This window comes from Taeniopygia guttata, chromosome 17 (genome assembly GCF_048771995.1).
Source record: "Taeniopygia guttata chromosome 17, bTaeGut7.mat, whole genome shotgun sequence".
Classification (NCBI taxonomy): domain Eukaryota; kingdom Metazoa; phylum Chordata; class Aves; order Passeriformes; family Estrildidae; genus Taeniopygia; species Taeniopygia guttata.
The window spans coordinates 7,786,568-7,814,403 of NC_133042.1; the positions used below are offsets into that span (position 1 = coordinate 7,786,568).

The window sequence follows — 27,836 nt, forward strand, 5'->3', positions numbered from 1 at the left end:
GCTCTCAGGTGGCCCCTGTGCTTTGGGGTGCTCTAGGGTTGGGATGGGGTGGCAGTTTTCAGGTGGCCCCTGTGCTTTGGGGTGCCCCAGAGGGGTCAGGGTGGGGTGGCAGATCTCAGGTGGCTCCTGTGCTTTGGGGTGCCCCAGGGAGGTCGGGATGGGGTGGCAGGGACACTGTCAGGGCAGCTCTCAGGTGGCTCCTGTGCTTTGGGGTGCCCCAGAGGGGTTGGGATGGGGTTGCAGCTCTCAGGTGGCTCCTGTGCTTTGGGGTGCTCTAGGGTTGGGATGGGGTTGCAGTTTTCAGGTGGCTCCTGTGCTTTGGGGTGCCCTAGGGAGTTTGGGATGGGGTGGCAGCTCTCAGGTGGCCCTGCTCATGACTCCGCAGTGCAACACGACGTGTGGCCGGGGCGTGAAGAAGAGGATCGTGCTCTGCCTGGAGATTGTCAATGGCAAGATCAAGACCCGCAGCCCCTCTGACTGTGACGTGGCCAAGAAGCCCGTGGAGGAGAGCACGTGCTTCGAGAGGCCCTGCTTCAAGTGGTACACCACCCCCTGGTCCGAGGTGAGCGGGGAGGGGGCCCAGGGCTGTGCTGCCCCTTCCCTTTGCACCTGCAGAACCCCAGGAACGGGTGAGTCCCTGCAGGACGTGGTCCCTGAGGGAACACCCTGGGTGTTTTTGGTGTTTTTGCTGCCCTGGCAGCTCAGGGCAGGCAGCCTGCCCTGCCATGGTGCGCTTGGGCTGTCTGTGCTCAGGGAGAGCAGGATTGAGAGGGGCTGTTTGGGGCCAGCTGTAGCTTTACTTTTTTTTCTTTATTTTTTCCCCTGCTGCCTGGTAGTGTGGCTGGGGGTGTGCATGAAGCCCACAGGGTGGCTGCCCTTGGGATACAGAATTTGGGGATGCTCCATCACCCTGCACAGCCCAAAAGGCAGCCAGGGTTTGGTGGCCAAGGGTCCAAGCTGTGGGCTTCCTGCAAGCCCTCCTGGATGCTCCAGGAGCCTCATTTTTACTCTTGCAAACCCTATAATTAGGCAAAGCATCCCTGCTGTAATCCCAGCTCCAAAGGGCAGCAGGCAGTGAGTGCTGGGCCCAGCAGTGGCTCCACGAGCCCCCCATGGATGCACAGAGACCCCACAACCCCACTCCTGGTGCTCTGGGGGTTCCGTGGCCACCCATGTCCTACAGAGCATCACTTGGACAGGGCCAGCTCCTTTGTGGTCCCTTGTGAAGGGCAGCAGGAGGAGGGAGGATGTCCACATCCACCTACCCCTGGTGCTGGCAGCAAAGACAGAGCGGGGGGACAGCGGTGTGGCACTGAGGTGTGACATTCTCCTCCTGCCCTAACATGTCCAGTGAGCAGGTTCTGGCTCAGAAGAGTCCCCTGGGATGGCAGGGTTTTGTCTCACCCCCTCTCTCTGTCCCCCAGTGCACAAAAACCTGCGGGATCGGCGTGAGGATGCGGGATGTGAAGTGCTACCAGGGCAAGGACATTGTGCGGGGCTGTGACCCGCTGGTGAAGCCAGTGGGCAAACAGACCTGTGACCTGCAGCCCTGCCCCACAGAGCCCCCAGGTGAGCCCCACAGCCTTGGTTTTCCATGGATCCCTCCAGCAGCACCGCCAGCATCTTATCTTCCCCTGCCCCATTTGGATAATCATGCCAGGGAAGATGCCAGGGACAGCTCTCCCTCTGTGCCCGAGTGATGGGGGGCTGTGCACAGGCTGTTCCTGGAGATAAATTAAGAGGAGAACTCAGAAGAATCATTCTCTGACCTGAAGATAAAAGGGGCCTTTGGAGAGCTGATTTGGGTGCTGCTTCTGTAAGATTCCAGCTAGAGCCAAGAAGTTCTGTCTGTGCCATTATTTTAATGATTTTTGGTCTTCGGGTGGCCTGTGGGTTTGTAACTATCTCGTTATCTGACTCGTCTGCTGGCTCAGAGTCCCTGTGATCTTTAGCAAACACCCAGTCCTAATCCTTTAATAGGATTTGGGAATAAGGACAGTGTGGGAGAAAATGGGTGGCAGATTTGGGGCCAGCTCCTGGCTCAGCTCTGGGTGCTCTCAGCTGCCCATTCCCTTGGGGTCCATGGAGCTTGGGAGTTGCCTCGTGGCCACCTTGCCCTGGGAGCAACCTGGTTTCATGCATCCTATGGATTAAAACAAAAAAAAGTATAAATCCTATGGATTTGAAGCAAAATATTGCACTGAAAGGAGTTGGGAGAGTGCTGAAGCAGCCTCTGGCCTCATCCCTTTCTCCAGCATCTCACTTGCCCCTAACTCTGGATGTGACACTGCTGGACTCCCATTCCCGTCCTCAAACAGCCCCTTTGGGACAGAAATTGTGACTCCCTAGCAGGGGAAGCCCTTGACTTGGGGACAGCTCAGTGCCTTGGTGGCTCCAGCACTCCCTGGGCAGCTCTGTTTTATTTGTTTATTGTAAGAAAATTGTTTATTTTCTTTTCCTTTTCCATGCCATGCATTGAGACGTGGTACCCTGGCAGACAGGGTGCCAGCCTGCTCACACCTGCCAGCAGCTACGAGACAGTGGCACTAAAACTGGCACAAATAGAGCCCCAGCAACATTTTAGCTCAGGCTGGGAACAGCAGGAGGGACATAAATTAAGGGAGCAATCCTAGCCTGACCACCTACTCTCCAAGTGCTTGAACAAAGCTGGCTCCCAGCTCATGCTATCAGGTTAAACCAAAAACCAGCCACCCCAGCCCCAAATCACTTCAGCACCTGAGGAAAAGCAACTGGATCTGTCAGGGATTTAACCTGCTTCCAAAGAAAACAAACCTGTGCCAAAAATTAAGTATTTAAAAAATTAAGTATAAAAAAATTAAATACTTAATTTAATACTTAAAATTAAAAATTTTTATACTTAATTTTTATATTTTTTATACTTAATTTATTTACTTAATACTTAAAATTTTTAATTTTAAGTATTAAGTAAGTAAGTAAATTAAGTATAAAAATTAAAAAAATTAAGTATATACCAAAAATTAAGACTTTTCAGGCACTTAATGTCCTGCTAAATAAAATGTGAGTGTTTTCTCTCCTTGCAGACGACAGCTGCCAGGACCAGGCAGGAACCAACTGTGCTTTGGCCATCAAGGTGAACCTGTGCAGCCACTGGTACTACAGCAAAGCCTGCTGCCGCTCCTGCCGTGCCCCCCACTCCTAGGGCAGGGCTGCCCGAGCCAGGGCTCCAGCTCCCACCTGCCCACACACCCTGACACTGCTGCCAAGGATGCTTTTAGCCTGGTTTTTGTGTCCCCACCGAAGCAGAACTCCTCTCCTGCTCGAGGGATGGACGTTGGGAGCCCCCCGGGCTCAGAGCTGTATATAAATCGTGTATATTTGATTCCCCCCGTCCCCCCAAAAGAAAAAGTCCAGCTACACCCAAATTCTTGTCCTTTTTCTTCCCTCGGTGCAAGGTTGGGGTTGGCAAGGGGAAGGTGTGAACTCTGGGAAGTGCAAATTTCCCTTCACAAAATGGGTTTGGTGCCTCTCTCCTGATTTATCCCGAGACCTCTCCTTAGGTGAATTAATGTGGTGGGAAGCTGATCCTCCTTTGGTAAATGAACTCGAGCCCTTTTTTTTGTAATATGTAGGTGTATACTTTTTCAGAGAATTTTATCTTATAATCAAATCTTAGTTTCATAGTCCTTACAAACCCCCCCTCCCCGATGCTGACATATTGTATATAATATGGAAACATAACTGCACTTTATATCACAAAAAAGACGTGCTCTTTTTTAATATATTTGTTTACAGACAGTGAACTTTATCCATATAATCATTAATTTGTACTCATATGTATATTTTAATAAAGTTGTCATATTTATGGTGGTATTTTGTTTTATTCTCCAGTTTGTAGTGGAGTTCTGGGAACACTGGAATCGGGGCTGGGGATTTGCTGGTGCCCAGGGGATGCAGAGCAGCTTTAAATCAGAAAAATCACATGTACTTGGCCAGTGATGCAAGGAAAGGTCCCAAAAGTGGGGGGATTTTGGGACTTTTGGGGGCCCTTTGGGGTTCTGTGGCTTTAGAAGCTGCAGCCCTGAAGCTCCTCAGGGGCTTGGGAGCAAAGAGATTTCACATGGTGCCAGTAAGAAAAGGGCCTTTCTGAGCTCCCAAGGGGTTATTGCTCTGTGTTTTTACTGGTGTGACCCCCAAAGGCTCTTTAGCATCCCCCAAACTTCTGTGTGCACCCCAAATGCTGCTGCAATCCTCCCCCAGCAGCAGGGAGCTCCTGAGTGCTTTGCAAAAAAACAAACCCAACAAACAACAAACCTCAAAACCCATGTCAAAGTAATTTATTTCTTTTTTTTTTTTTCTTTTTAGACTTTTTCCCCTCCCCCAAATCTGAGATTCCCAAAGTCCTGTACAACAGATCACCAGGTGAGGGTTAGTGAAAGCCAACCATTCGCTGAATTTCCAAGCTACAAGGGAAAGAAACAAGGAAAAAAAGGAGGAAAGGAAGACTGGTAGGAGAAATCACGAAAAACGGGAAGAGAAGGCATGGGAACAAACCCTAGTGAGAACTGTACATGGGGCATGGCCTGAGTGGCTGCATCCCTCTGGGATGTGCTGGGCCACAGGGACCGAGCCCGGAATATTAAACACGTACGAAACCAACCCCAGCCCTCCCCACCCCAACCTGACCCCCCCACCCCACCAAAGAAAGTCGAAGATACTCATTTGCAAAGTCTGACTTGTACTTCAAAAGGTTTCCTGTGGAATTAAAAGCCCTCGTGGTTGGAAGTAAAATACCCAGCCGGGCTGCAAACAGTGTCCGTGAGCCCAGGGGGCTGCAGCCACGGCTGCTTCCTCCCAGAACATCTTTAAAAAGGAAATTCCCCCTGGAGCACAGCCCTGAGGCCATCTGAGTCTCTGTGCAGCCAGTCCATCCTCACCAGCCATCCCCAGGTGATGCTTTTAACCTGAATAATGCCCAGTCCAGGAGAAACAGGGTGTTCTGCCACATGGAGCGTGCTGAGGTCGGAGGGGAGGGATGGAGACAGCCGGGAGAAAGCAGAGCTGGAGGCCCCTCAGTGCTGCAGCTCCTCTCCTAAATCTCTGAGGAACCCCAGGGGCTCCTCTGCAACACATCTGGGACCAGCTCTGTGCCTGCTGCTCCCTCAGGGCTGTCCCTGCTGGATCCAGCGTGGGACAGAGCTGGTGCCACAGCCAGGCTGCCCGGCCATGGGAAATGGCTCAAAGGAAAATGCAACTCAGAGGTTTTGGCTAAGCCTAAAAGTCTTTTGATGCTGTCCTGGATTGGCGGGGGGGAAAGTGTCTTTTCTCTTTTATTTTTGTTTAAAAAGCCTCTCCCGAACAAATAAATGTTGTAAAAATGTGCATGCAAGGGGTGGGCACACACATGGCGACCCCTGTGCCACGGAGCCCTCAGGCAGGAGTTGTGGGTGGCGTTACTTGGAGCAGGGATGTTGATTCTCCAGAGGGATATTCCTCCATCCCAAGGTGTGCTGTGTGCTATTTCCATCGCTGAGTAATGCAGAGGTTTTACACCCCCAGCCCAGCTCCTTCAGGGGGTCCATGAGGCCACTCTGGGGGGCTCCAGGGACAGGCCCAGCCAGCATCCTAACCCTGAGGGGATTGTGCCTGGCAGCTGGGCATCAACACCTGGCTGGAGGAGTGGGATGGGATGGGAATGTGCCCACTCACACCCACAGACACCCCCACGCCTGCAGCAGGGAGCAGCACGGCACAGGCTGCCAGAAGGTTGGGCAGTGACAGCTTTGCTTTGCTCGAGGACATTTCGGGGTGGGTGAGTGCATCCTGGGGCCCCCAGGTCACACCAGCAGCTGCTGCTGACCTGCAGCACGAGCCCTTTTCAGCCACCCATGAGCCCCATCATTCGCTCATCACCCCCCGGCCCAATGGTGAGGAGGAGCAGCTCCTCTGTAGAAAAGGATGCTCAGTATCAAAATCCTCTTTATAAAAGAAAAAAAGCAAGCAACACAGCGCTGGGAAACCTGTACCCCCTCACTCCTCACTTGGGGTTGCTCTGCTCCCCCTTTACCCCACCAGCTCATCAAAATACATTCACTTCATATATTTTTTTTGTCGTTTTTTCCCTTTTCAAACCCCCGCCACCAACCCCAACCCGCCCCCAACCCCGTGGAGGTGGCTGGGGGCCAGCAGGGCGGGAGGCAGCTCAGACATCGGTGCTGATGCTGCGGCTGCGGGAGAACGCCTCCCGCATGGCCGAGAGGCGGTTGGGGTTGAGCGCCTGCAGGTTGGACACCGGCAGGGCCAGATCCTCCTGGCTCACCGTCTTGTAGCTCACCCTGTCCCCCCCGTTGTGCAGATCCTCGGGGGGCTCCTGCAGGAAGAAGGTGGGGGGCTCCTGCAGGAAGGAGGTGGGGGGCTCCTGGAGGAAGGATGTTGGGGTATCTTGGAGGAAGGAGGTTGGGGTATCTTGGAGGAAGGAGGTTGGGGGATCTTGGAGGAAGGAGGTTGGGGGATCTTGGAGGAAGGAGGTTGGGGGCTCTTGGAGGAAGGAGGTTGGGGTATCTTGGAGGAAGGATGTGGGGGGCTCTTGGAGGAAGGAGGTTGGGGGCTCGTAGGGAGCACAGCTGTGGCAGCTGGACCGGCTCTGGGCTGGTTTTTTGGCGAAGGGGGATGAGGAGTACAGGGAGGGGCCGTTGGTCAGCACTACGTTGCGGTTGCAGTGCAGCGGAGGGATGTGCGAGTGCACGGCGAAGTCGGGCTCCTCCTCATCCTCCTCGGATTCATCCTTCTTGCAGCAGTAGTACTGAAACGGGAGGGGCTCAGCTGGCACCCCCAAAGCTCCCACCCCCAAAATGTCCCTCCCCACTGCAGCATCTCCCAGCCTTACCTGGAGCCTACAGTAGCAGAGGACGGCGATGATACAGAGTAAAATGACAGTCGCTAATATTCCACCTGTGATGACCACGGTCCCGGCTGTCATCCGCCCTCTTCTCCATTAACAGCCTGCAAAATTCAGTGCACAGGGTGAGGGGATAGCCTGCAGAGCCCCAAACTCTCTGCTTACCCCCCTTTGAAGTGGGCTAAAAACCAGGAGGGCTCTGAAGGGCAGAATCAGAATCCACTGGGCACCTGTGGAAAGGAGTCCCCAAAAATGCCATCCTGCAGGTTAAAAGGGTTAAAAAACTTCATGCAGTGGGTGAGAGATTGAGTGAGAAGAAGCTCTGGGGTCAAACCTGTGTGTTCTGCCCTCAGGAAGGAGAGCCAAGGGAAGTAACACCAGGCACCAAGGGCACTCGCCCAGCTCCTACCTGGTGGCAGAAATCTTCAGAGATGGGAGAAGGAGCCTTGCATTAAGGATTTCTGATCTGCACTCATTTTTCTCTGAGCCTATAATCCATTTTCCCCATGAAAACAATGTCGTATTTTAATTTTGAATAACCTCAGCTGCTAAGTGAGCCTGTAACGACTGCAAGGAGCAGAGTGCTGCCCTCCCTGACAGCAGGACATGTCTGAGGCACCAGGATCCTCCACTTCACCACAGCCAAGCCACAGTTTGGGGGGGCTCTGGGGGCACCTTAGGATGATGTTTGACAGCCTCAGGTGAGCTGTCAGTGGACATCACAGAGATGCTGTGGCTCAGTTTGTGTTTTGGGGTACCACCAGCACCCTTCTCTCCCTGGAATACCCCTTGGGAGCTGGTACAATGAGCAGCAGAAGTCCCTGTCCCTGTCCCTGTCCCTGTCCCTGTCCCTGTCCCTGTCCCTGTCCCTGTCCCTGTCCCTGTCCCTGTCCCTGCTGGGCTCTCCCAGAGGGCAGATGTTGTGTATCATGCACAGCACGAGCCCTGCAAGTCCAGCACAGGGTTTGCTCTCAGCATCCCTCCCTTGAATGCCCACAGGAGGCCTCGAATTCCTCTCCCCCCCAGGACCAGACACAGATTTTTGCCCCAGGAAGGATGTGGGGAGACAGGGTGCCAGCCTGCTCACACCTGCCAGCAGCTACAAGACAGTGGCATTAAAACTGGCACAAATAGAGCCCCAGCAATATTTTAACTCAGGCTGGGAGCAGCAGGAGGGACATAAATTAAGGGAGCAATCCTAGCCTGACCACCTACTCTCCAAGTGCTTGAACAAAGCTGGCTCCCAGCTCGTGCTATCAGGTTAAACCAAAAACCAGCCACCCCAGCCCCAAATCACTTCAGCACCCGAGGAAAAGCAACTGGATCTGTCAGGGATTTAACCTGCTTCCAAAGAAAACAAACCTGTGCTGTATTTTCAGGCACTTAATGTCCTGCTAAAGTTGGGTGAGTGCTGAATGGATAAAGCAGCATCACATTTTATGTTGCTGCTGAGCAGCTCGGGAGGAGGGAGGGGAATTTATCCTGATGGCTCCACGGCTTCTCACACACTTCTCACACCCCACGGCCACGGGGCCGGAGCAGGGCCAAATCCTGCCCTCATTCTTCAGGGAAAACGCTTTGAGGAGGCTCAGGGGCAGCAGCACAGCCACGGGAAGGGTTTGCAAACGACGCATTCGTGATTTACAGATTTTGGCTGCCATTTAAAGAGGATGGAGGTGCCTGGCTGGGCCAGGTGCCAGCTGGAAATGCCCATCCCTGGGTCCTCTGCTGCTCCCACTTGCAATCCCCACTGTGCCCCGGAGCCAAGGGCAGGGGGTGAAGGGCTGGGGCAGGAGCTTGGCCCTGGGGTGGCCACTCACCCCTGCAGCTCTCAGGGGCTGGGGCAGGAGCTTGGCTCTGGGGTGGCCACTCAACCCTGCAGCTCTCGGGGGTGGCACAGGAGCTTGGCCCTGGGGTGGCCACTCAACCCTGCAGCTCTTGGGGGTGGCACAGGAGCTTGGCCCTGGGGTGGCCACTCAACCCTGCAGCTCTCAGGGGTGGCACAGGAGCTTGGCCTTGGTGTGGCCACTCAACCCTGTGGCTCTCGGGGATGGAGCAGGAGCTTGGCTCTGGTGTGGCCACTCAACCCTGCGGCTCTCGGGGGCTGGGGCAGGAGTTTGGCCCTGGGGTGGCCACTCAACCCTGCAGCTCTCGGGGGTGGCACAGGAGTTTGGCCCTGGTGTGGCCACTCACCCCTGCGGCTCTCAGGGATGGAGCTGCACCCATCAGGCAGCATCAGCTTCTCCCTGCCAGCCCGAGCTGGGGGGTGGCAGGCAGAGCTGTGCCAGGGAGGGCTCTCCGTCTTTTCCACCCCCTCATGAAAGCCCCGGGGCACAAGCCAGGGCTGCACCCAGCCAATTTCCACGGTTCCTGTCCAGCCTTGCCCAGCCAGACGTGGCATCACAGCCACTGCTCCCTCCGGAGCTGGACCATTTGCATTTCTCCCTTCTCCCCTCCCCAGACATACTTCTCTGATTAAAGCTGCATACCTGGAAGCTTTAAACCCTCCGGCGTGCAAAGGGGGAGGGAAGCAGAGCATGTGGAGGCCCATAAGCTGAACAATTCCTGTCTAGACCTCCTTTTTACATTTGTTCCTAATTTCACGCTCCACAGGCTCCCAGATTCATATATTTAGCAATAAATATCCTGGTAAAAGGAAGTGCTTTGCAGCTCTGCTGTGGTCTCGGAGAAGCTATGCAGGAGCCCTGCTCTGAGGAAAGCAGGCAGGGAGACAGTCCCAGGAGCCCTGCAGCTACCAAGGATGTCTGAACCCATCCAAATTAGCCCCCAGCACATCATCCATCCCTGGCAGACAGCAGGAAGGGGCTGCAGGAGGGTGTAACTCCACACAGGCTGTTTTCCCCCAGCCCAGCAGCCCTTTGCTGTAGGAACGTGGTCCCCAGTGCCATGGGGTGACAGAGGATGGTGGCCCTGGGGCACACAGGGCTTGATGCAAGACTCCTCCTTTCCCAGAGTGAAAAGGACAGGCTGTGCTGCTACAAACCAAAACCATTTCACAGTTCCCAGATGCAGGTCCTTCAGGAGCTGTTTGGTTTTAGACACGACCCTGTGCCACCTGCCTGCTTTTGCACATCCCTGCCATGCCTGAGGACGTGGATTTTGGGCTTGAACTCTCACTAAGGGCTGGATCTGCCTCAACCTCTGCTCCTGTCTTCCCTTGGGCACTGCCATGAGGAGCTGCCCAACGCAGGGGCTGGGGGAAACTTCTCATGAGCAACAGCAAATGGCAGGAGAAGGGTTGGGGTGAGAAATCATCCTCTTTCCACCTCCCCAGCACCTTGAACACGGCCCCTGGACCACCACGGGTGCCCAGTGAGGGGAGAGGCTGCTCACAGCTGCGCTTGGCTCCGTGCAGCCTCTCGGGAGGGCTGCGTGGGAGGAAGGCTTCCGAGCAGCTGAGGGGGCTGAGCTCAGCCCAAACCAAGGCTCCAGCAAATACCCGGCTCTGAAAAGCTGAGCTCCAGGTCCAGAGGCTCCTGTGGAGTGGCCTGGTCCTGCTGCTGAAGCTGGGGAGGGAAGGAGACCTGGGGATGGAAAAAGAAACTGCTCCGAGGTTCCTCTGAGCACCCAGTTAAGCCAACTTGTGAGGTTTGCAGGATTAAGAATAACCTTCTGGACAATTAAATAAATGATGGTTTCAACTGTCCCATCCCACCTCAACTCCCATCTGCAGGGTAACAAAGTCACTCTGAAGAGTTTTGCACCAGTTGGAAGTGCTGCCATGGCAAGTCGTTAAAAAAAGGGAATGCTGGTGCTGCTGAAGCTGTGCCTGCACAAGGAGATCGTGTCTTACATGCAAAAAGCTGTATCCCAAAGCTTGTTCCTCTCTGCTGCTACTGCATCCCCAGCAGCCCTGGGAACCAGAGGCAGCCCAGCCCTTTATTCACCACGAAATGTGGGAATTGCCCTCATTCACCTGTCCCCAGGAGCTGGAGATTCAGACAAAACAGCCAGACTGGGTACAAAATGCCAAAACTGGTAGCACAGAAATGAGTGCTGGCAGGATTGATCCCACCCAGTGCCCAGCGCTGGAGCAGGCAGGGGCTGAGACCCTCCCTGGTGAGCACAGAGGGACAAACACAGGCAGAAACAGCTCCAGGGACACTCAGCTCAAACCCTGGTGTCACACCCTGCTCCTGGCTCACAGGAGGAGCAGGGCTCTGCTCTGCCCCGTGCTTCCAAATAGCCAAGATGGAGAAGGGAAAGGAGAAAAAAAAGGAAAACACCCATCCCACCCTCAGCAGGGAGCAGGGGAGGTCAGTGCTTTGTCCTGGAGTGACACCATCCATCCTGTCCTGGCTCTGCTCTGCACGAGCACATCCCTGGCTCCGTTCTGTGCTTGGACAAGTTGTTTCTGCACCGAGTGCTGGGTGTCCTCCAGCACCTGGGAAGGGCCTCTGAGGGGGACTGACCCCAGCACAGCCCCCAGGAATGGCCTCTGAGGGGGACTGACCCCAGCACAGACCCGGGAATGGCCTCTGAGGGGGACTGACCCCAGCACAGCCCCCAGGAATGGCCTCTGAGGGGGACTGACCCCAGCCCAGCCCCCAGGCTGACCTTCATCCAGGCTGCTGAGGGGGAGATCAGCTCATTGGGTCACTCCAGGGCAAAGATCCAAGGGAAGGACCTCAATGGGGGGATGATGGGGTTGGGGAGGTGGAAGTTCTGTGTTTGTGGAAACTGGGCATTGTGCAGGTGAGTCTGACCCTGCGTGGTGCAGGGAGAGCAGCGCTGCAGGTCTCACCCTGGGTGGGTGATGCTGCCCAGCTCTTCCACGTGCCACGGATCCTGACACTGACACTGCTGGTCAGGCCCTGCCTCAGAAGGAAGAAAAAGAGCTCAGCACGGTGCCAGGGAAGCAGGAGAGCACATGAGGGATGCTGGCTGTCCCAGATGCCCTAAGCCACTGGGCCTTGCTGCTTTCTGTCCCAGAGTCGGGTGCAGACAGCATTCAGGACCTTGAATCAGAACACAGAACAAGAAATCCCACTGTAATGAGCTGTCCAGGGCAGAGCAGACTGGATGTGAGCCCATGATGCTGTAAAGCTCAGGATAAGCCTGGCTTGCACTCCTCTGTTGCCACCCCGGAGCTCTGCAAGTGCCACAGCTCTGCCCAAAGGCAAACCCCAGAGAGCATCAGCATAGAGGAACCGGCCTGGCAGGTGGGAAAGCAGCAAATAAACCAGGAGCCAGCACCAGTTTGGTGGCAAACCCAGCCTTCCTCGTGCTTTTCCCCCAGTTGCTGTAATCCTACCCAGTCAATGAGCGAGAGCTGGGCCCTGGGAACAGCCAGGCAAGGTGCCAGCAGGAGCCTTCGCATGGCCGAGCCAGCGGGCAGGGCAGCTGCCAGAAACACAGGCAGGAACAGGAACGTGGCTCTGCAGATGAAAAACACTTTAACCAGAGGGCCTGCAGCAGCCCTGTCTGCTCCCTGTCCCCTCCTGATGTCAGCATTCAGGAACACCCAGAATCACGGGATATGATTCCATGCAGGTGCTTTTATTGAGAGCTCTGGGAATCAGGGGTCCAGACCCTAAATCTGACTCCCACATGGCTTTCCAGCTGAGTGTATTTTATATTCTATCGTTATACAACTTACATATTAATTATTAAACTTATATTGTTCTGTTGTATACATTGCCATGAGTCTCTCGTGATTTTTCTTAGGTCCCTGACCACAATTTCTCATGATTATTCTTATGATTAAACAGTAATTATATTTAATTACTAAACAATCATCACATCTAACAATTATATCATCATGTACAGGTGCAGTTCTAGCAAGTACAAGTTCTCCGTGTGCTTAGGGTGTTTATTTTTCCAGGGCCTACTAAGCTTATTTTTCCTTTTAACCCTTAATGCCCATGATTTTAAAACCCTTTTACTATCACTGAGGGCAGCCTCCTGCAGCTGGGACAGCCCCTGGTGCTTCAACTCCCACTCATGTCCAGAGCAGAAACCACACGCTGCAAAGGGAAATTCTCCCCAGTGCCTGATCAATTATTTATCAGCCAGGACCTTCAGCTCTGCAGAACAGGATCCCAGCCACCCCCCAGGCTCGGGCAGGGCTCAGGGGACACCCGGGGATGGCTGAGGGCAGGACAGCACCTGGCCAGGAAAGGTTTCAGTGCCCTGCCAGTGAGAACCAAGGCTGGAGGTACATCAGGATCACACAGATGAGCACTGGGTGATTTAGGGATGTATCCCCCATCAATCAGAACACACAATAAATTCCTCCAGAGGGCTGGAGGGACCAGGGACTGTTCCTCTCCTCTCTGCCCATTCTCAGCTCAGCCCTTTGCAGCCAGAAAATCTCCCCCAGTGCTCCCAGAGCAGTGCTGAGGCGGGGAATGGGCCACACTGAGCTGCTCCTTCTTTCTGCTCCTATTATAATCCAATACAAGCACATATAAAAATGGTATTTCAGATAATTAACCCCCCAGATTTTATAATGAAAAGTGTTTTGTTAAATATCACGTGTCAGTCCAACAACTCCTTGTTGTATAAGCTTTTTCCAGATACCAAGGACACTCTGTATATGCACCTCTGCAGGTGTCCCTGCCACAGAACCAAATTTTGGGTCAAAGGGACCTTTAAAGGTCATCAGGTGTGACCCCCACAACCTGCCAGAGCAGCCAGGCTGCATTCCTGTGTGGCAGCAGCTCATTGACACCAAAACCCAGCAGAGGAGGCTCAGGCTGTTCCAGAGATCCATCCTACAGCAGGAGCCACTTCAAACTGTGGCGTTTCCTGAAGTTAAAAAAAAGCAGAAGTTCACTGCAGAGTCAGGGATCCCCTCGCAGCAGTTTTCACAGCAGAGATGAGCTCTCAGCCTGAGTTTGCAGCACACTTCAGAAGGTTTCCTTGGATGCAGGGGTTGCCCATCCCGGCAGAGGGAATGTGTGCTCGGCACTAATGAGGCGCTGGTGGCACTGAGCACAAGCAAATCAGCCTCACAGAAACAATATTTGCACAGCTCGTCAAAGTGGCGTGCAGGCTTGCTAAGCACAATGCCAGGCAGGAATTTCAGTGCCTGCAGATGCTCCACGGAGAGAGGCTGTGCTGCTGGGGGAATTGCTGAATCACCTGGATGCTGCCCTTGGGAATGTCCCCTTCAGGGGCCACCCCGAAGGTGCTGCTGTCCTCGTTCCAAAGTGACTGGGGAAGGTGACTGTGGGCAGTTCTGCAGTGATGAAGTGCCCACCTTGCTCTGTCCCTCTGTGAAAATGAACAGCTACAACCTGAGAGCATTGCAGGGGCGTTGGTGGCATTGAGAGAGGTGCTGGTGATAATGGCAGGGCTGCTGGAGATACCCAGAGGGATGCCATGAGCTGCCCACCACTGTGACATTCCCATTCTCTGGACAGACAGACATCATTCTGTCTCTCAGGATTGCACAGAGAGAAGAAGAGAGAACAATCTTTATCTCTGCTCCTTTGTTTCGCCCATGTGGAATGTGGTGTGGGGATTGTTCACCTGCAGTGATGGCTGGGTTGGATTCTGGTGAAGGATTTTTGGGGATTGTTCACCTGCAGTGATGGCTGGGATGGATTCTGGTGAAGGATTTTTGGGGATTGTTCACCTGCAGTGATGGCTGGGATGGATTCTGGTGAAGGATTTTTGGGGTCAGTGACCAATCACATTCAGCTCTGGCTCGGGCTCTCAGCAGAATGTCACAAGTTAGATAGGTAAGAAGTAAGTATGTAAAATAAAATAATCTTTCTTAAAGTAATATATTAATGTAATATAGTATAAAGTTTTAATAAAACTATCTTTCAGCCTTCTGGTCTGGAGCCAGACATCATAATTTCTTCCCATCGGGGGTTGCCTGATTTCCAGTGCACCCCTGCACACCAATCCTACGTTGGCATCGCTCCAGGACAAGTAAATCCAAAAACCAGGCCCAAGGAACTGGTGCAGCAGTGATGGACTCGCCCCCAGGTCTGAGCTGCCACAGTGGGAGCTCACAACCAGCCAGGCTCTGTCTTCATCTCACAACTGCTGTCAAACCACTCCACAGGGTTTTACCCTCCTCAGTCCCACCTTTTATAGTAAAAAATGTGGCAAACTTTGGATGTGGGAAGAAATGATGATGTTTGGTCTTAGATTAGAAGGTTGAAGGATAGCTTTATTAAAATTATATTATATTAATATACTATTTAAAGAGATGCTACACTATTTTATATATTTACTTTTTACTCATTTAACTAACTACTAACAAAACTCATGACTGTCTGTTGAGAGTTTGAGATATAGTTGGATATGATTGGTTATTGAACTTAAAGAACTTTCACTAGAATCTAATTAAGCAATTACTTCAGGTAAACAATCTCCATACCACATTCCACATGGGGAAATCAAAGCAGCAGAGATAAAGATTGTTCTATCTTCTTCTCTCTGTGCTTTTCCTGAGAGACAGAATTTTGTCTCTATGTCCAGAAAATGTGAATGTCACAAACTTTCACTGCCCAAACAATCCCACTCTGCTGAAGCACCAGGAATTGCTTCCATCCATCAGTTGGGAAAGCAGGCCATAATCCCAAACACACATAAGCAGTCTAAACGCCTTAAAAAAAAAAAAAAAGGAAAAAATAGAAAAGAAAGATGTGCTGTCTTTCCACCCTGCATCATTTAATCACCTCTTGAGTATGACTTAAGCAGCTTGAGATATTAAACATTCGAGAGAGGTTTGGGAATTAGCAGACTGAGATAAGGTGCTGCAGTCGCTGCTGAGGGGGAAAAGGTCAGGGAGTGGAGAACACCCAGGGTCTTCTCCCAGCAGGGCAGTTTTTGAGGCTGGAAACGTTCCTTGGCCAACCTGAAAAGCTCCATGAGAGCCAAATATAAACCTCACTCCTGATGAGGATTCTCCCGCTGCATTCACCCAACAGGCAGGGCTCGCTCTGCACCCTCTCACAGCAGAGCTCGCTGCAGTCCCCCAGAAAGGCACAGCCTGAGGGATCAAAAAGCCTTAATTGTCAGAAAACGCTGCTGAACCAATGCACCAAAAGTGGGAAAAAGGGAATTTGTTCTTCTGAAAGAGTGACTCTTTCCAGAATTGCTCCCTTCCCATGGATTTTGAAAGCTCCTCACGCTGAACACCAGAAGCTGCTGCTGCACTTCACTCTCTGTTGTGCCCTGTTGGGAGAGGGCTACTCACAGATTCCCAGGCTCATCCACAGCAGATGGGTCCTCCTGGGTGCTGGAGGTGGCTCAGAGATCCCAAATTCCCACCTGCATCCCCCAGGGCTGTGCTCATCCCATCTCTGCTCAGGCACAGCCCTTACAGCACCCCTGTGTCCCTGCCCACCCCTGCCAGCTGTGTGGCAGCTGGTGACATCTCCATCAGCATCACACTGCTCCCCCCAGCATCCCTGAGCTCTCCTGGCCTCTGGCTTGCCATGTAACCCACTTTTTCCTCCTCAGTCCCCCTACCCTGCCCTGGGAACACAGACCTGGCTCTGTGCTTCCAGCTCCTGCTGCTGCTCTGTGACACCAGGGGACTCCCTGGGTGCCGCAGGCAGCCCTGCCTGGGATCTCCAAAGAGACATACGTTGCTGCTCTCAAAAAAAAAAAAAAAGAAAAAAAAGGAAAAAAAATCACCAGAAAAAAAGAAAAAAGGGTTGGGAGTTTCCATAGCTACAGCTTTACATCGCTCTGGTGAAGGCTCTGGCTCAAGCCCTGTAATGAGGCACAGGCAGAGTGTTTTTTCCCACTCCAGCCCAGCAAGGCAGCGTGGTGCATGAATAAAGAAGAGGAAAAGAAAGGGGGAGCTCAGGGATCTTGGAAATAACACATAAATGTAAAGGACTGGGGTTTGGCACACGTTGCCTGCCCTGGTGCTGGGGCAGGGCATGAGCTGCACTTGGGGTGGGATGAAGGAGCCCCTCGCTCATCACACGGTGAGTGAGAGGAACCTTCAGGCAGAGGACAAAAACTGCTGCATTTCAATTCCTTTCTGCCTGGTGCTCCCGGGGCTGAACCTCAGGGACTGCAAGCAGGAAGTGCAGAGGTTTGGGGCTGCTGCCAGGGCAGGGGCACTGCCCACAGCACCTGGGCCAGGGGACTGACTGCCCTCCCCTCCATGACCTTTGTTCAATGTAATGTCACCCCCTTAGGGCTGGTGTCAGCACGTGCATTTGCAAAGTGATCACAGAATCACAGAATTCCCAACTGGTTTGGGTTGGGGGGACCTTAAATTTCATCTCATTTCACCCCCTCCCATGGGGAGAACACCTTTCCCTATCCCTAAACCCTGTCCAACCTCCCCTCGGACAATTCCAGGGATCATGGACAAGAGGGAGATGGGCTTCCTCATTATTTGCACCCTGCAGTTTTTCTACAGGCAGTAAAATCTCCTTATGTTATCCTCTTTAATAAGGATTTACCATTGCTGCATTAGGGAATTAATGCAGACCGTCTGAGAGGGTAATTTTCAGATTCTTGGCAACTTACCATGAACCAATTCCAGTAAATTTTCCCTTTTTTCCTCACCTTAATTTTGGTACAGCTTTTCCGGGGAGATGAGAGAGGGAGAGATTTCACTCAGAGAAAAAAAAAAAAAAAGAAAATCAAACAAAAAAATGACAATCCCACAACAACAAAATCATAAGCAAAAGAGTGGAAAACATAAAGGAACTCACACAGCTCAGCTGAAAACTCTCATTAGAAAAATAAAGAAACGGAGAAAAACCTTCACACAAATTGCTCTGCTCAAGCCCACGTGGGCTGGGATCAGATGTTTGAAATATTGACTGTTCCCAGGGACAGCATCTTTCCCAAGGCAGAACACGTGTGAGGGATCTTCTTGCCTCTCGTCAGCACGGGGACGACACCAGCCCTGCCTTTGAAATGACTCCTTGATGCTGGAGAGGCCCTTGAGAGCCAGGCAGTGGCTCCTGGTCCTCATCTGCCACCTCCTCACCGTGCCCAGCAGCCAGAGAAATGCTGCCATGGGCACTGAAATGTGGGAAACTGAGGCAGGCGAGGTGAGAAGGTGTTGTTACAGTGTGCTCAGGACATGCCTTTCCCCATTCCCTGAGACCCCTGTGACCCTGATCAGATAACCCTGGTCTCCTCCTTCCAGCCCCAAGAGGGTTGGTGGAGAGACAAGGAGCCCTCCCTGTCCAGAGCCTGGATAAACCCCTGACCCTTCCTGTTCCTTCTCTTTGCCCCACTCTTTCCCCTGGACATCACAGAATAAAAAGAGCTGGACAACCACATCGAGGTAAGAGCCTCTTTTGGAAATCTTTGCCCATCTCTTGATGTTTCTTCCCTCAAAGACTCAGATCTCTGGGCTAGCCTGATAATTTAGGGGCTGAGAGAGGGGGAAACGTCAGGGTGTGATCAGAAGCTTCTGCTTGGTGCTGGTGCATCCTACAGCTCCTCCTTTCCTCGCTGGACTGACTGGCAGCACCTCAAAGCACCAGAAAATGCCAGGGGTGTTCTCTGAGAAACCCAATTCTCAGAGCAGGGCTCCAAGTCCCACCCCGAGCCTGTCTGAAGGCACCCACAGCAGCCCTGGCAGGGCTCAGGGCCCTGAACCCCCAGGGATGAGCCCACAGAAATGCTTCCACCCATCCTGGGAACAGGGGGAGGCTCACACAGCACCCCCAAATCCCAGCTGGGTTCCAGCTTTCCTCCCTTGCAGCCTGAGCTCGCTTTGCCTGCAGGCAGTTGTTGGAATTCCTTGGGAAGTAGGAGTGTTCTCTGCTGAATAACACAGTTCATGTGACAGTCACATCCTCTGGACAGACAGACACAATTTTGTCTCTCAGGATTGCACAGAGAGAAGAGAGAACAATCTTTCTCTCTGCTCCTTTGTTTCCCCATGTGGAATGTGGTGTGGGGATTGTTCACCTGCAGTGATGGCTGGGTTGGATTCTGGAAGGATTTTTGGGGCCAGTGACCAATCACATCCATCTGTGTTGGACTCTCAGCAGAGTCACGAGTTTGTTAATTAGGTAAGTAAGAAGCAAGTATGTACAATAAAATAATCTCTCTTTAAAGAGTGTATTAATGTAATATAGTATAAAGTTTTAATAAAACTATCCTTCAGCCTTCTGATCTGGAGCAGACATCATCATTTCTTCCCAGATCTGGGGCTCACCACATTTTTACTGTAAGTCAATGTGCTGGACTGGGAGCCCAGAACCAAATTAGCAAATCTGCTGATTTTCTGAGCTGAACTGGGATGGGCTGGGAACCCAGAACCAAATCAGCAAAACCTTCCATGATTTTCTGGGCTCTCCAGGCACCACCTCCCCCACGGAGCCCTGCATTACCATCCTGCCTCAGTGTGAACCAGAGAGCTGAAGTCTGAGTCTTACAGAGCCCAGAGCTGTACAAATGTGAGCATCTTCCCAGTGCCTTGGCACCGAAGAGCCCCTGAAAATGTGCAACAGAGCTGTTCCTGCAGGAGATGCCCCTTTGGAAAGTCCAACAGGCCAGAAATCTCCTCTGGAAATCAGGAATGCCTTCACTGCTGGACCAAACCACGGGCCAAACCACCTTCCAAGCTGGCTGCCACTGCCCCTGGGCTTGCCAGAGCAGAGAATGGAGCATGTGGGAGCCCAGGAATTTCTTCTGGGAGCCCAGGATGCTTCAGCACTGCTTCTGGTCTGTTCAATTGGGATTATCATGGAATTGCACAAGCCTGTGATATTTGGGTTACAATAAAGCAAAACCTTTTTCATTTCAGGCCCTGGAAAACCTGTATTCATTTTTAGGACCCTTCACTTTGTGAGCAAAACTTCAGCAGCTGCATGTGCCAGTTTTATGCATCCCTGGAGCTGAGCAACTCTAAGCCTCTGCAGTCAACAGTTCTGCCACAGCCCAGCAATCTTCACACTTTATATTTACTACCCATCAAGTCAGACAGTTTTTACAGAATAACCCTTTGCCTGCCAATCTGAACATCCAACAGTATATAGTATTTTTAATGGTACCCAGAAATCAAGATCAGTGCTTGTTTTCTCAGAAACCGGTGTCACTGTTTTGTGTTTTCTGTAACCTGCATTGTTTTATTTGAAAATACGACATAAACAAAAATGTGGTGCCAGAAACAGAAGGGAAAATAGGTGCAACTAAGAAAACTCCACTTTCTGTGGGCTGAATCTGCTCCCACGAGCTTCTGTGAGAATCAGGAATAACTCTCGAGAAAACAGCAAAGCTGAAGTGTTGCAAATCAGAAAAAAAAAATTAAAAATCATCTGGAGCTGTCTAATATTCATTGTGCTTGTCTTTATCTTAGGGGGCCGAGCCTGCCCATGGGATGCCACAGGCAGTAAAATCTCCTGTGCTGGTCACAGAGGATCACAGAATCCCTGACTGGTCTGGGTTGGGAGGGACCTTAAAGCCCCTCTCATTCCACCCCCTGCCATGGGCAGGAGAACCTTCCACCATCCCAGGTGGTTCCAAGCTCTGTCCAACCTGGCCTTGGGCCCTTCCAGGGATCCAGGGGCAGCCACAGCTTCCCTGGGCACCCTGGTGCCCACCAGGTCTCCCCTGCAAAGAGGAGAGACCTGGAAGCTCAGTGATGCCAGTGCTGGATACCCGAGCTGCCCTTGGAATCACAGACTGGTTTGGGTGGGAAGGGACCTTTAAAGGTCACCAAGTCCAATCTCCAGCCAGGAGCACATTCCCTGCTCTGGGTGGACCTTAACTGTGGCACTGTCACGCAGAAATTGGCTTTGGTGACAGCTGGATGGGGGACATCACCTGGAGGGCTTTGAGAAACCCCTCTCAAGCATTTGGCTGTGGAAGTGGGGCTGGCTCAGCTCTCCTGGCAGAGCTGCAGCCACAGGCAGTGGCAGCTTGGTGCCTGTCACTGTTTGCACAAGGAGAAAGCCACACGAGAAGCCCATGGGACAGCCATAAGTTGGAATTATTACCCCAGTTGCTCCTTTGTGTAACATAACAATAAACCCACTAAATTTTCCTAACAACAAACGCAAATCAGCGCTCATTATCCTTCCCCTCCCAACTCCACTCCCACTCTCTCAGCAGAGCTATTTTCCCCCAGATCCCACCGCTAATCTTCCCAGGGCTCAGCTTCCCAGCAGGCAACACCAACCAGACCGAGACACCTCCTTCCCCTTCCACAGGAGAGCCCGCATCCCTGCCCACCCCTGCTGGTACTCGCGGGGAAGAAGGGGAGAGTGGCCGCGCATCTCCTCAGCCACCCTCCCGCAGCTGTAATTCCTCCCAGGAAACGGCTTGGATTGCCCCAAAAAGCCTCTTGTTTAGAGGAAAACTCGGCTTTCCCCTGTCCTTCCCGCGTTCAGTCGCTGCTCTGGCGGATGGAGGCAGGAGGAGCATCGCTGCCCGCAGGGATGATGCAGGGAGAGCATCCCTGCACACGCTGGCACCTCGCCCAGAAGGCAGGCAGCAGGTAAAGGACGGAGTTAATGCTTTGCCAAAGCTCAGGCAGCAAGATCCGTGATGGATCCAAGCCCCAAATTCAGGCAGGGAATGCAGACTTTGGAATGCGGGTTTTGCGTGGCACAGCCCGGGCAGCATCCTCTGCCTAAAGCGGGAGGCAGACGCGGCTTTCCAAGGATCGCGCTGTCCCTGCCGGCCACCTCGGAAATACACAGCATTTCCCACCCCAACAGCCCAGAGAGAAGCCAAGGGGGAATGTTTGGGAGAGAATCGAGCAAAGCTCTGTGTAGGTAAGTTGTTTTGCTCGCGGGAAGCCGTTCCTGGGAGTGATGCTTCAGCAGAGCTGTGATTTTCGCAGCCACTCTGAGGACTCGTCTGACGCTTCCCTGTGAAATCCTCCTCGTTCCTGCAGCATCACAGCGAATTCCAGCCCCAGCAGAGCCTCTGTGTCATCTTTTACAACAGAGTCCACCTCTCTCTGCTGTGAGCTGTGCCAGGCTGTAAACCTTTGAACCTCGAGGCATTTTGAAGTGAACCGAGCCGGGGAGAGGCTGGGGAGATGAGGCTGAGGAAATTTAGTGGCTTTATTGTTACGTTACACAAAGGAGCAACTGGGGTAATAATTCCAACTTATGGCTGTCCCATGGGCTTCTTGTGTGGCTTTCTCCATCACGAGGCTGAGGCGAAACTCAGAGGATTTCAAAGCAGCCCCATCACCCAGAAATATGGGGGTTTGTCTCACCCTGGCAGCCACTTTTCCAGCATTTATACGGATGGATTTCCCCCTTTAACCCCAAACACTCTGTGAGTAAAGAGAGGAGCAGGTTTTGCCTGGTGCCAGCTCTGTGCTACAAGAGGCCACTCTGGTCCATCGTGGCAAAGGCACCAGCTCTGCACTGGAAAAATACATCCAGGCAGGAGTTTTCCTGCTGGTTTGCTGGGATGGGAAGGAAGAGGAGGAAATCCCAGCTGTGTGGCCTGTTCAGCACTGGCAACTCCCCCAATGTAATGAGCTTATGAGCTCTGCAGCTCAGAGCTGGTGGTGAACTCGTACCTAGAGCAAAGCCATGGCCTCAGAGCCAGACTTAAAGCTGGTGGTGCCCAGGGCTCCATCCCCCGCTGAGCAAGATCATCTCCTTTATCCCCTCCCCAGGAGAGGCCAAGCAGCTCAGCCTTGACAGAGCCTAAGCTGGACTTCAGTAGCAATTCAAAGGGAAAAAGGCTTTTTCTTACCAAAGCCTGTTTTTCAGGCAGTTTCCCGTGGTTATCTCACCACCTAAGGATTTTGTAATTGTTTTCTCAGGGCTGTGGAGCAGGAGGGCAGGGCTGGAGCAGCAGTGGGTGAACAGAAGGGGAAAGGGAGGGCTGGGTGTGTGGGATCTGAGCAGCTCCAAAGGGCTCCCCCAGCACTGAGACCTTGCAGCACTGACACAGCCTCACAGCAGCAGCAGGTGAGGCAGAGGACGGCTGGGGACATGGGACAGCACAGTCCTGCTGCAGGCAGAGCCCTCTGCTTCACCCAGGGTGGGATTCACTCACCCCAATGCCCCTCAGAGAGAAACACTGGTGAAATGGGAAGATACACGAGCCCACGACATGATTTCCTCTCTGAGGGGCAGGAAATCATCAGTGAGCATGAATTCTGCCTGCCCTGGGGTTGAGGAGAGCAGCCAGGAGCACATGCAGGGGTGTGAGTGACAGCAGAGCCACAGCTCGTCCCTTCCTCCCTGTCACCTGGGCCAGGGGAGGGGAGGAGAGCTGCCCCTGGCTCCTGCAAGGAATTCACTTTTTTAAATAGAGATTAATTCAGTGCTCTGGGATGTGCTGAATAGAGGCGTGGGCTCCACGGGGCTCCTGCTGTGGCCCCACCGAGCCCTGGCAGCCCCCCAGCCCCTCTCCCTGCAGAGCCTCCCACCCCCGGCTCAGGTGCTCAGAGGCAGCTGCTTTATCCACGGCTAATGACATTTATTTTCTCCTCAGTGCCTCGGGGAGGGCTCTTTCTCTCACCCTGCCTGCTGATGTGAATCCTGCTGCCCTATTATGTCGATCTGAGACTTTTTTTGTATCGTTGAAGTGCTGCTGAGCTCCCCTGCATCCCCCATTTGTGCCCCCCAGCCTGCTCTTCCCTCAGCCATTCCCCAGGTTTGACCCCACCAGCAGTGAAGCAAAGAGCAAACCCCCTCACATTTTCAGCTTGGATCAGGTCCCTCACCTGGCTGGGACAGGCTGAGCCTTACTTTTGGGTTTTTGGTAAGTTCCCTCTAAAAGGACCTTCAGAAAAGGCAATTACCACAGTGCCATTAAAGCTTTCCCCCACTGCACAGCCAGCTAAGTCGCTGGGAGCCTTTTGAAATAACCTTTAAACAATAGATCCTGTCTTGTTTACGGAATGTTTCTGAACTCAACAGTAATGCATCCAGATGTCACCCCTGCCTACCGTAGGCCTAACTATTTCTGGAAACACACCAAAGGCAAATTGCTTGGATAATGTCAGATAGGGTTGCAAAAAGAATATGACAAGTTTCCATCTCCTTGATAAAAGCTGTGGAGCAGAGAGTTATTTCCCAGGGCAGCAGAGCCGTGTGTACCTTCCACTCAGCCCCGTGTAGGAGCTGCATCCCTCCCTCCTTCAGCTCACGGGCAGGGGGACACTGGCATGTGTTTTCCAGCTTCCAGCTCAGGAAAACATCGCTGCTGCTGTCCAGAGAAGCTCAGCACACTCCCAACATCCCCGTCTGTGGCTGTCCTGCAGGAGGGAGGTGGGGGAGAAGCCCTGGGGATGGTGAGCAGGGCCTGAGCTGCCCTGGTGATGCCCAGCCCCACTGCAGGGAGTGGAGTTAAATGTCAGCTCTGAGCCATCACAGGGGATGGTTCAACGAGCAGGGAAAACTCTGTCTGAAGTGAGAGGCTGACAGAACTCGCCAGCCCCTGGCTCATGTCCTGTCTCCACTCCTGTCCTGCCAAGGGGAGCTCACGCTGAGGGAAGTGCTGGACCCAACCTTGTCCCTGCTGATGCTCAGCTCCAGAGAGAAATCTGTATCCTTGGACACATAGGATGGGGTAAAATCATCATCGTGGTGGTTCTGCCCTAAATCAAGTCCTGTCCCCCCTCAGTGATGCCTCTGACACCTTGAGAATCACATCACTTCACATCACATCACATCTCCTGGTCCTCCTGCTGCTGCCCTGACCTGCTATTAACCTTTGCAGGGACAAAGAGGTCCAGGGACATTTCAAAGCATTATTCTGACCTTTAATTTTGTTCCCCAACCTTTCCAGCTGCCCTCTGCTCAGGGCTGCTCTAGCAGGTTCCTGAGGTCCCAGCCCTGTCTGGGCTGCTGCTGGCTGTGAGCTGGATGTGGCTGATAGCTTTGGAGAGGGTCAGAGTTCACCACCCACATATCTGTCACCCCTCTGCCCATCTGCACTGCTGGGATAAAGGCTGTTTGCTCAGGCAAAGGGGGAACCAATCCTACCACAAGAGATTACAAGGAGAGAAGGAGATAACACCCAATGACCTGGGAGAAAACGCAATTTAAATGGGGAACGAGCTGCAAGTTCAACCCCAACAGCTGCCACCTCTGCTCCATCCTTCCCTGCCCCTCTTCAGGGGCACAAGCTGCATCACCAGCCCTGGCTGCAGGAGCCCTGCCAGCCTGCAGCACCTCTTTCCTGGCCATGTCCTTCTCCATATCCATGACAACACCACAGACAGGTACAGGAACAGGCCGAGTGACAAGGGACCCAGCCACCCCTGCTTCTTCCACCAGCACTGCACAGCCAGAGGGAAAACCCTGACTCAGGCAAATCCCTCAGAGCTTGGCCAGCTGCAAAACCCCTCCTTGCCCCACGTGCTGGGCACTGAGGACACATCAGAACATCCCAAAGGTCGGGGCACAGACTCTGCCAGGCTGTGGGGATGCAGCCGAGCTCTCTGGGCTGCACATTAATGCCTGAGGGAACTGAGCACCTTTATCTCTTTGAATCTGGCACCCAGCAAAACTTTTAAAGACCCCCAAAGAGGTGCTGAGGAATGGTCAGAGTGGGAAACATTCAGAAAGGCTTGGGTCAATAAACCACAGGCAGCGAGTCTGTCCCTTACCCACTGCTGGACATGTTCCCCTCAGACAGAAAAGTCAAAGCTTGACCCTTTTGTCACCTCCACGAGGATTTAGGGACTGCCAGAGATTCAGTGGAAAAGGGTCAGGAGATGTGACAGCCAGACCCTCTGCCAGGCTTTGCTGGAAAACAGCGAGGCCACCACCAGGAGCCGCAGCACTGGTGATGTTCTGCCACTCGTTGTGGCCAGGTAGGCACGGGTATTTCAGAGCTGCCTGTGTTTGTCATCTGTGCCCACTGGCAATAAACCAGAAAGGAACAAATGCTGTTTCCTTCCTTCCCCTCAAACCCCCACATCCTTCCTGAAGGAGAACCAGTGTACTGCGGGGTGATAAATCAACATCAGTAGCTTTGCAGGGGATTTGGTTGAAGTTCTTTATCTCTCCTGAGCACCAACACCATTCCTTAAGAAGTCCTGTCATCACTCTGCACAGAAATCCTGACATGCAGAGGAAGGAGGTTACACTTCTAATTACAGTTGCAGAATCTTTAAGGTGTTTAAAATCTCTTTTCACCAACTGACAGCCCCTAATGCACCTTTCTGCACATTTCAGGCAAGAAGAAACCAACCACAGAGATTGCAAACAACCTCCAGTTATTCACAAGCCATTGCAGCGGGGCAGGAGCCTCAGCTCAGGTGTGGGATAGTTCAGGCACTCACTTCATGCACAATTCATGTCAACTCCTTTCCCTCACAGCACTATAATTTAGATGCTTCCTCAGCGAAAACAAGATGTGATGACTAAAAACCCCATCCTACTGGGTACTTTTGCTCAAATGAAGTCACCCAGGAGCACCATCTGCACTCTAAAAATCGGGATAACCCGCCAGGTTCCCAAAAATGACAGCCATACATCATAACAGACTGAAGTGCAGAGTTTTCCCTTCTAGGTTTTATGCTGATTTTGCTGCTCCTTTCAGGCTGGAAGACAATCTGTTGAACCTCAAAGTGCCGTCTTCTCTTACCTTGAATTTATTCTGCCAGAGAACTGTCTACCTTAATGAGTGTGAGCACACCCCCACTCCCTCCCAAGTTTGGTGATCTGTTATGTCAAATATAAATAATCCTGTCTGAAAGCGGTCGATATGGGGAAATGAAAAGCCATCTTCCCTTGGGGGATTTCTCTCTCCCTCCCACAGCCCCCCCGGAGCCCTCAGGCTACCTTTAATGTGCTGAACAGCATCCATGTGGCTCTGAGAGCACAGAGCTCCATGGCTGCTGGATGCAGAGTGACAAAAACAACCCACAGGTGACTGTGCCGTCACCTTGCTCGCATTCCGCCCTGGATCCCTCTCCGGCAGCACTGCTGAGCTAACGGGATATCTCCCTACCAAAGCCAGCGCTGGGGTGTCCTACAAACTCGCTGGGATGGAGAGGGGCATTCTGAGCTCCTTTGGGGCCAGCAGGTGAGATGGGAGCAAAGTGAATCACATGGCTCCAGGTGAGATGTCCAGACAATGAAAGGAGGCCGGTTCCAGCCCCACACTGAGTGTGTGAAGGGGACCGAGGCGTCCCTGGGGCAGAGAAGGACACGACCTGCACACCCAGGAAAGGCATGGGATGGGGGCAGCTTTCCCACTCCATCCCTGAAAGGAGCTTTCATGACATCCCTGGTAGGCTTTGGAGCTGAAGATGCTGTAGGATGAGGACAAACCGAGCCTGGAGCACCCCAGGGTTTGCCATGCAGGGCTGGGGCGGCGGGACTCGCCCGGTGCCCCCGGTAGGGCTCGGGGGGAGCGGCTGCCGTGCAGTTCTCCGTGTCCCCCCTCACCTCTCCCCCTCCGGATCCCTTCCCAGCCCGCAGCCGCCAGCCGGGGCTATCCTGTGCCTGCCCTATCCTTGCGGGCATCCCCGGCATGCGGGGCTGGCTGCCGGTTCCCCGGAGCCCCGATCATCCCGGCCACTTTCGGATGCACCGGGAAGCGGGCGGCGGGGGCGGGAGCGAAGCAAACAGGGAAAAAACACCGCGAGCGACCCCAGCGATGGGAGAGACGGGGAGAAGGGGCCCGGCAGAGGCGGGGGTTATGTCGGTGCCTTCTCCCGCTCCGCTTACCTTCACACGGGGGAATGGGGCCGGCTCGCTCAGGTGAGGACCGCGTCTCCCGAAGTCTCCCTCTCGGAGAGCATCAATACCAAAATAAACGCTTTAAAAGAAAATAATCTTAAAAATAGAATAACGATTAAAAAAAAATATTAAAAATAAGCGTCAGAAAGGAGGCAGAGGAGGCGGGCGGCAGCGGCGGGCGCGGAGCAGGCAGCCGGCAGCAGCCACCGCTGTCGGCACATGGCCGGGCCGGCGGCTCTGCGGGGGCCGCTCCCGCCTCCCCGCCCCGCTCCGGCGCCGCGGGGCCGCCAATGACGGGCCGGGAGCGGGGCCGAACCGAGCGGAGCCCGCCGAGCCCCGCACGGCCCCGCACGGCCCCGCACGGGCAGCGC

General features: G+C 53.3%; 2 protein-coding genes across 11 annotated transcripts in view; one reads left to right on the top strand and one right to left on the bottom strand.

The window, feature by feature from the left end:
- Positions 1–3,852, top strand: part of ADAMTSL2 (ADAMTS like 2) — a 28,595-nt gene extending 24,743 nt beyond the window's left edge. For all 10 annotated transcript variants that reach the window (XM_072936681.1, XM_030287042.4, XM_030287044.4 and 7 more), the window contains 3 exons: positions 386–562; positions 1,425–1,569; positions 3,063–3,852. In XM_072936681.1, the coding sequence (XP_072792782.1) occupies positions 386–562; positions 1,425–1,569; positions 3,063–3,181 (441 nt within the window). In that variant the 3' untranslated portion in view covers positions 3,182–3,852. The remainder of the gene's footprint in view (positions 1–385; positions 563–1,424; positions 1,570–3,062) is intronic.
- Positions 3,853–4,300: 448 nt separating this feature from the next.
- FAM163B (family with sequence similarity 163 member B) lies at positions 4,301–27,836 on the bottom strand. Its single transcript, XM_012578279.5, has 3 exons — positions 27,454–27,836; positions 6,866–6,981; positions 4,301–6,781 (listed from the first exon to the last, which is right to left on the bottom strand). Exons 2-3 carry the CDS (start codon positions 6,956–6,958, stop codon positions 6,182–6,184), a joined length of 693 nt encoding a protein of 230 aa, XP_012433733.3. The 5' UTR covers positions 6,959–6,981; positions 27,454–27,836; the 3' UTR covers positions 4,301–6,181.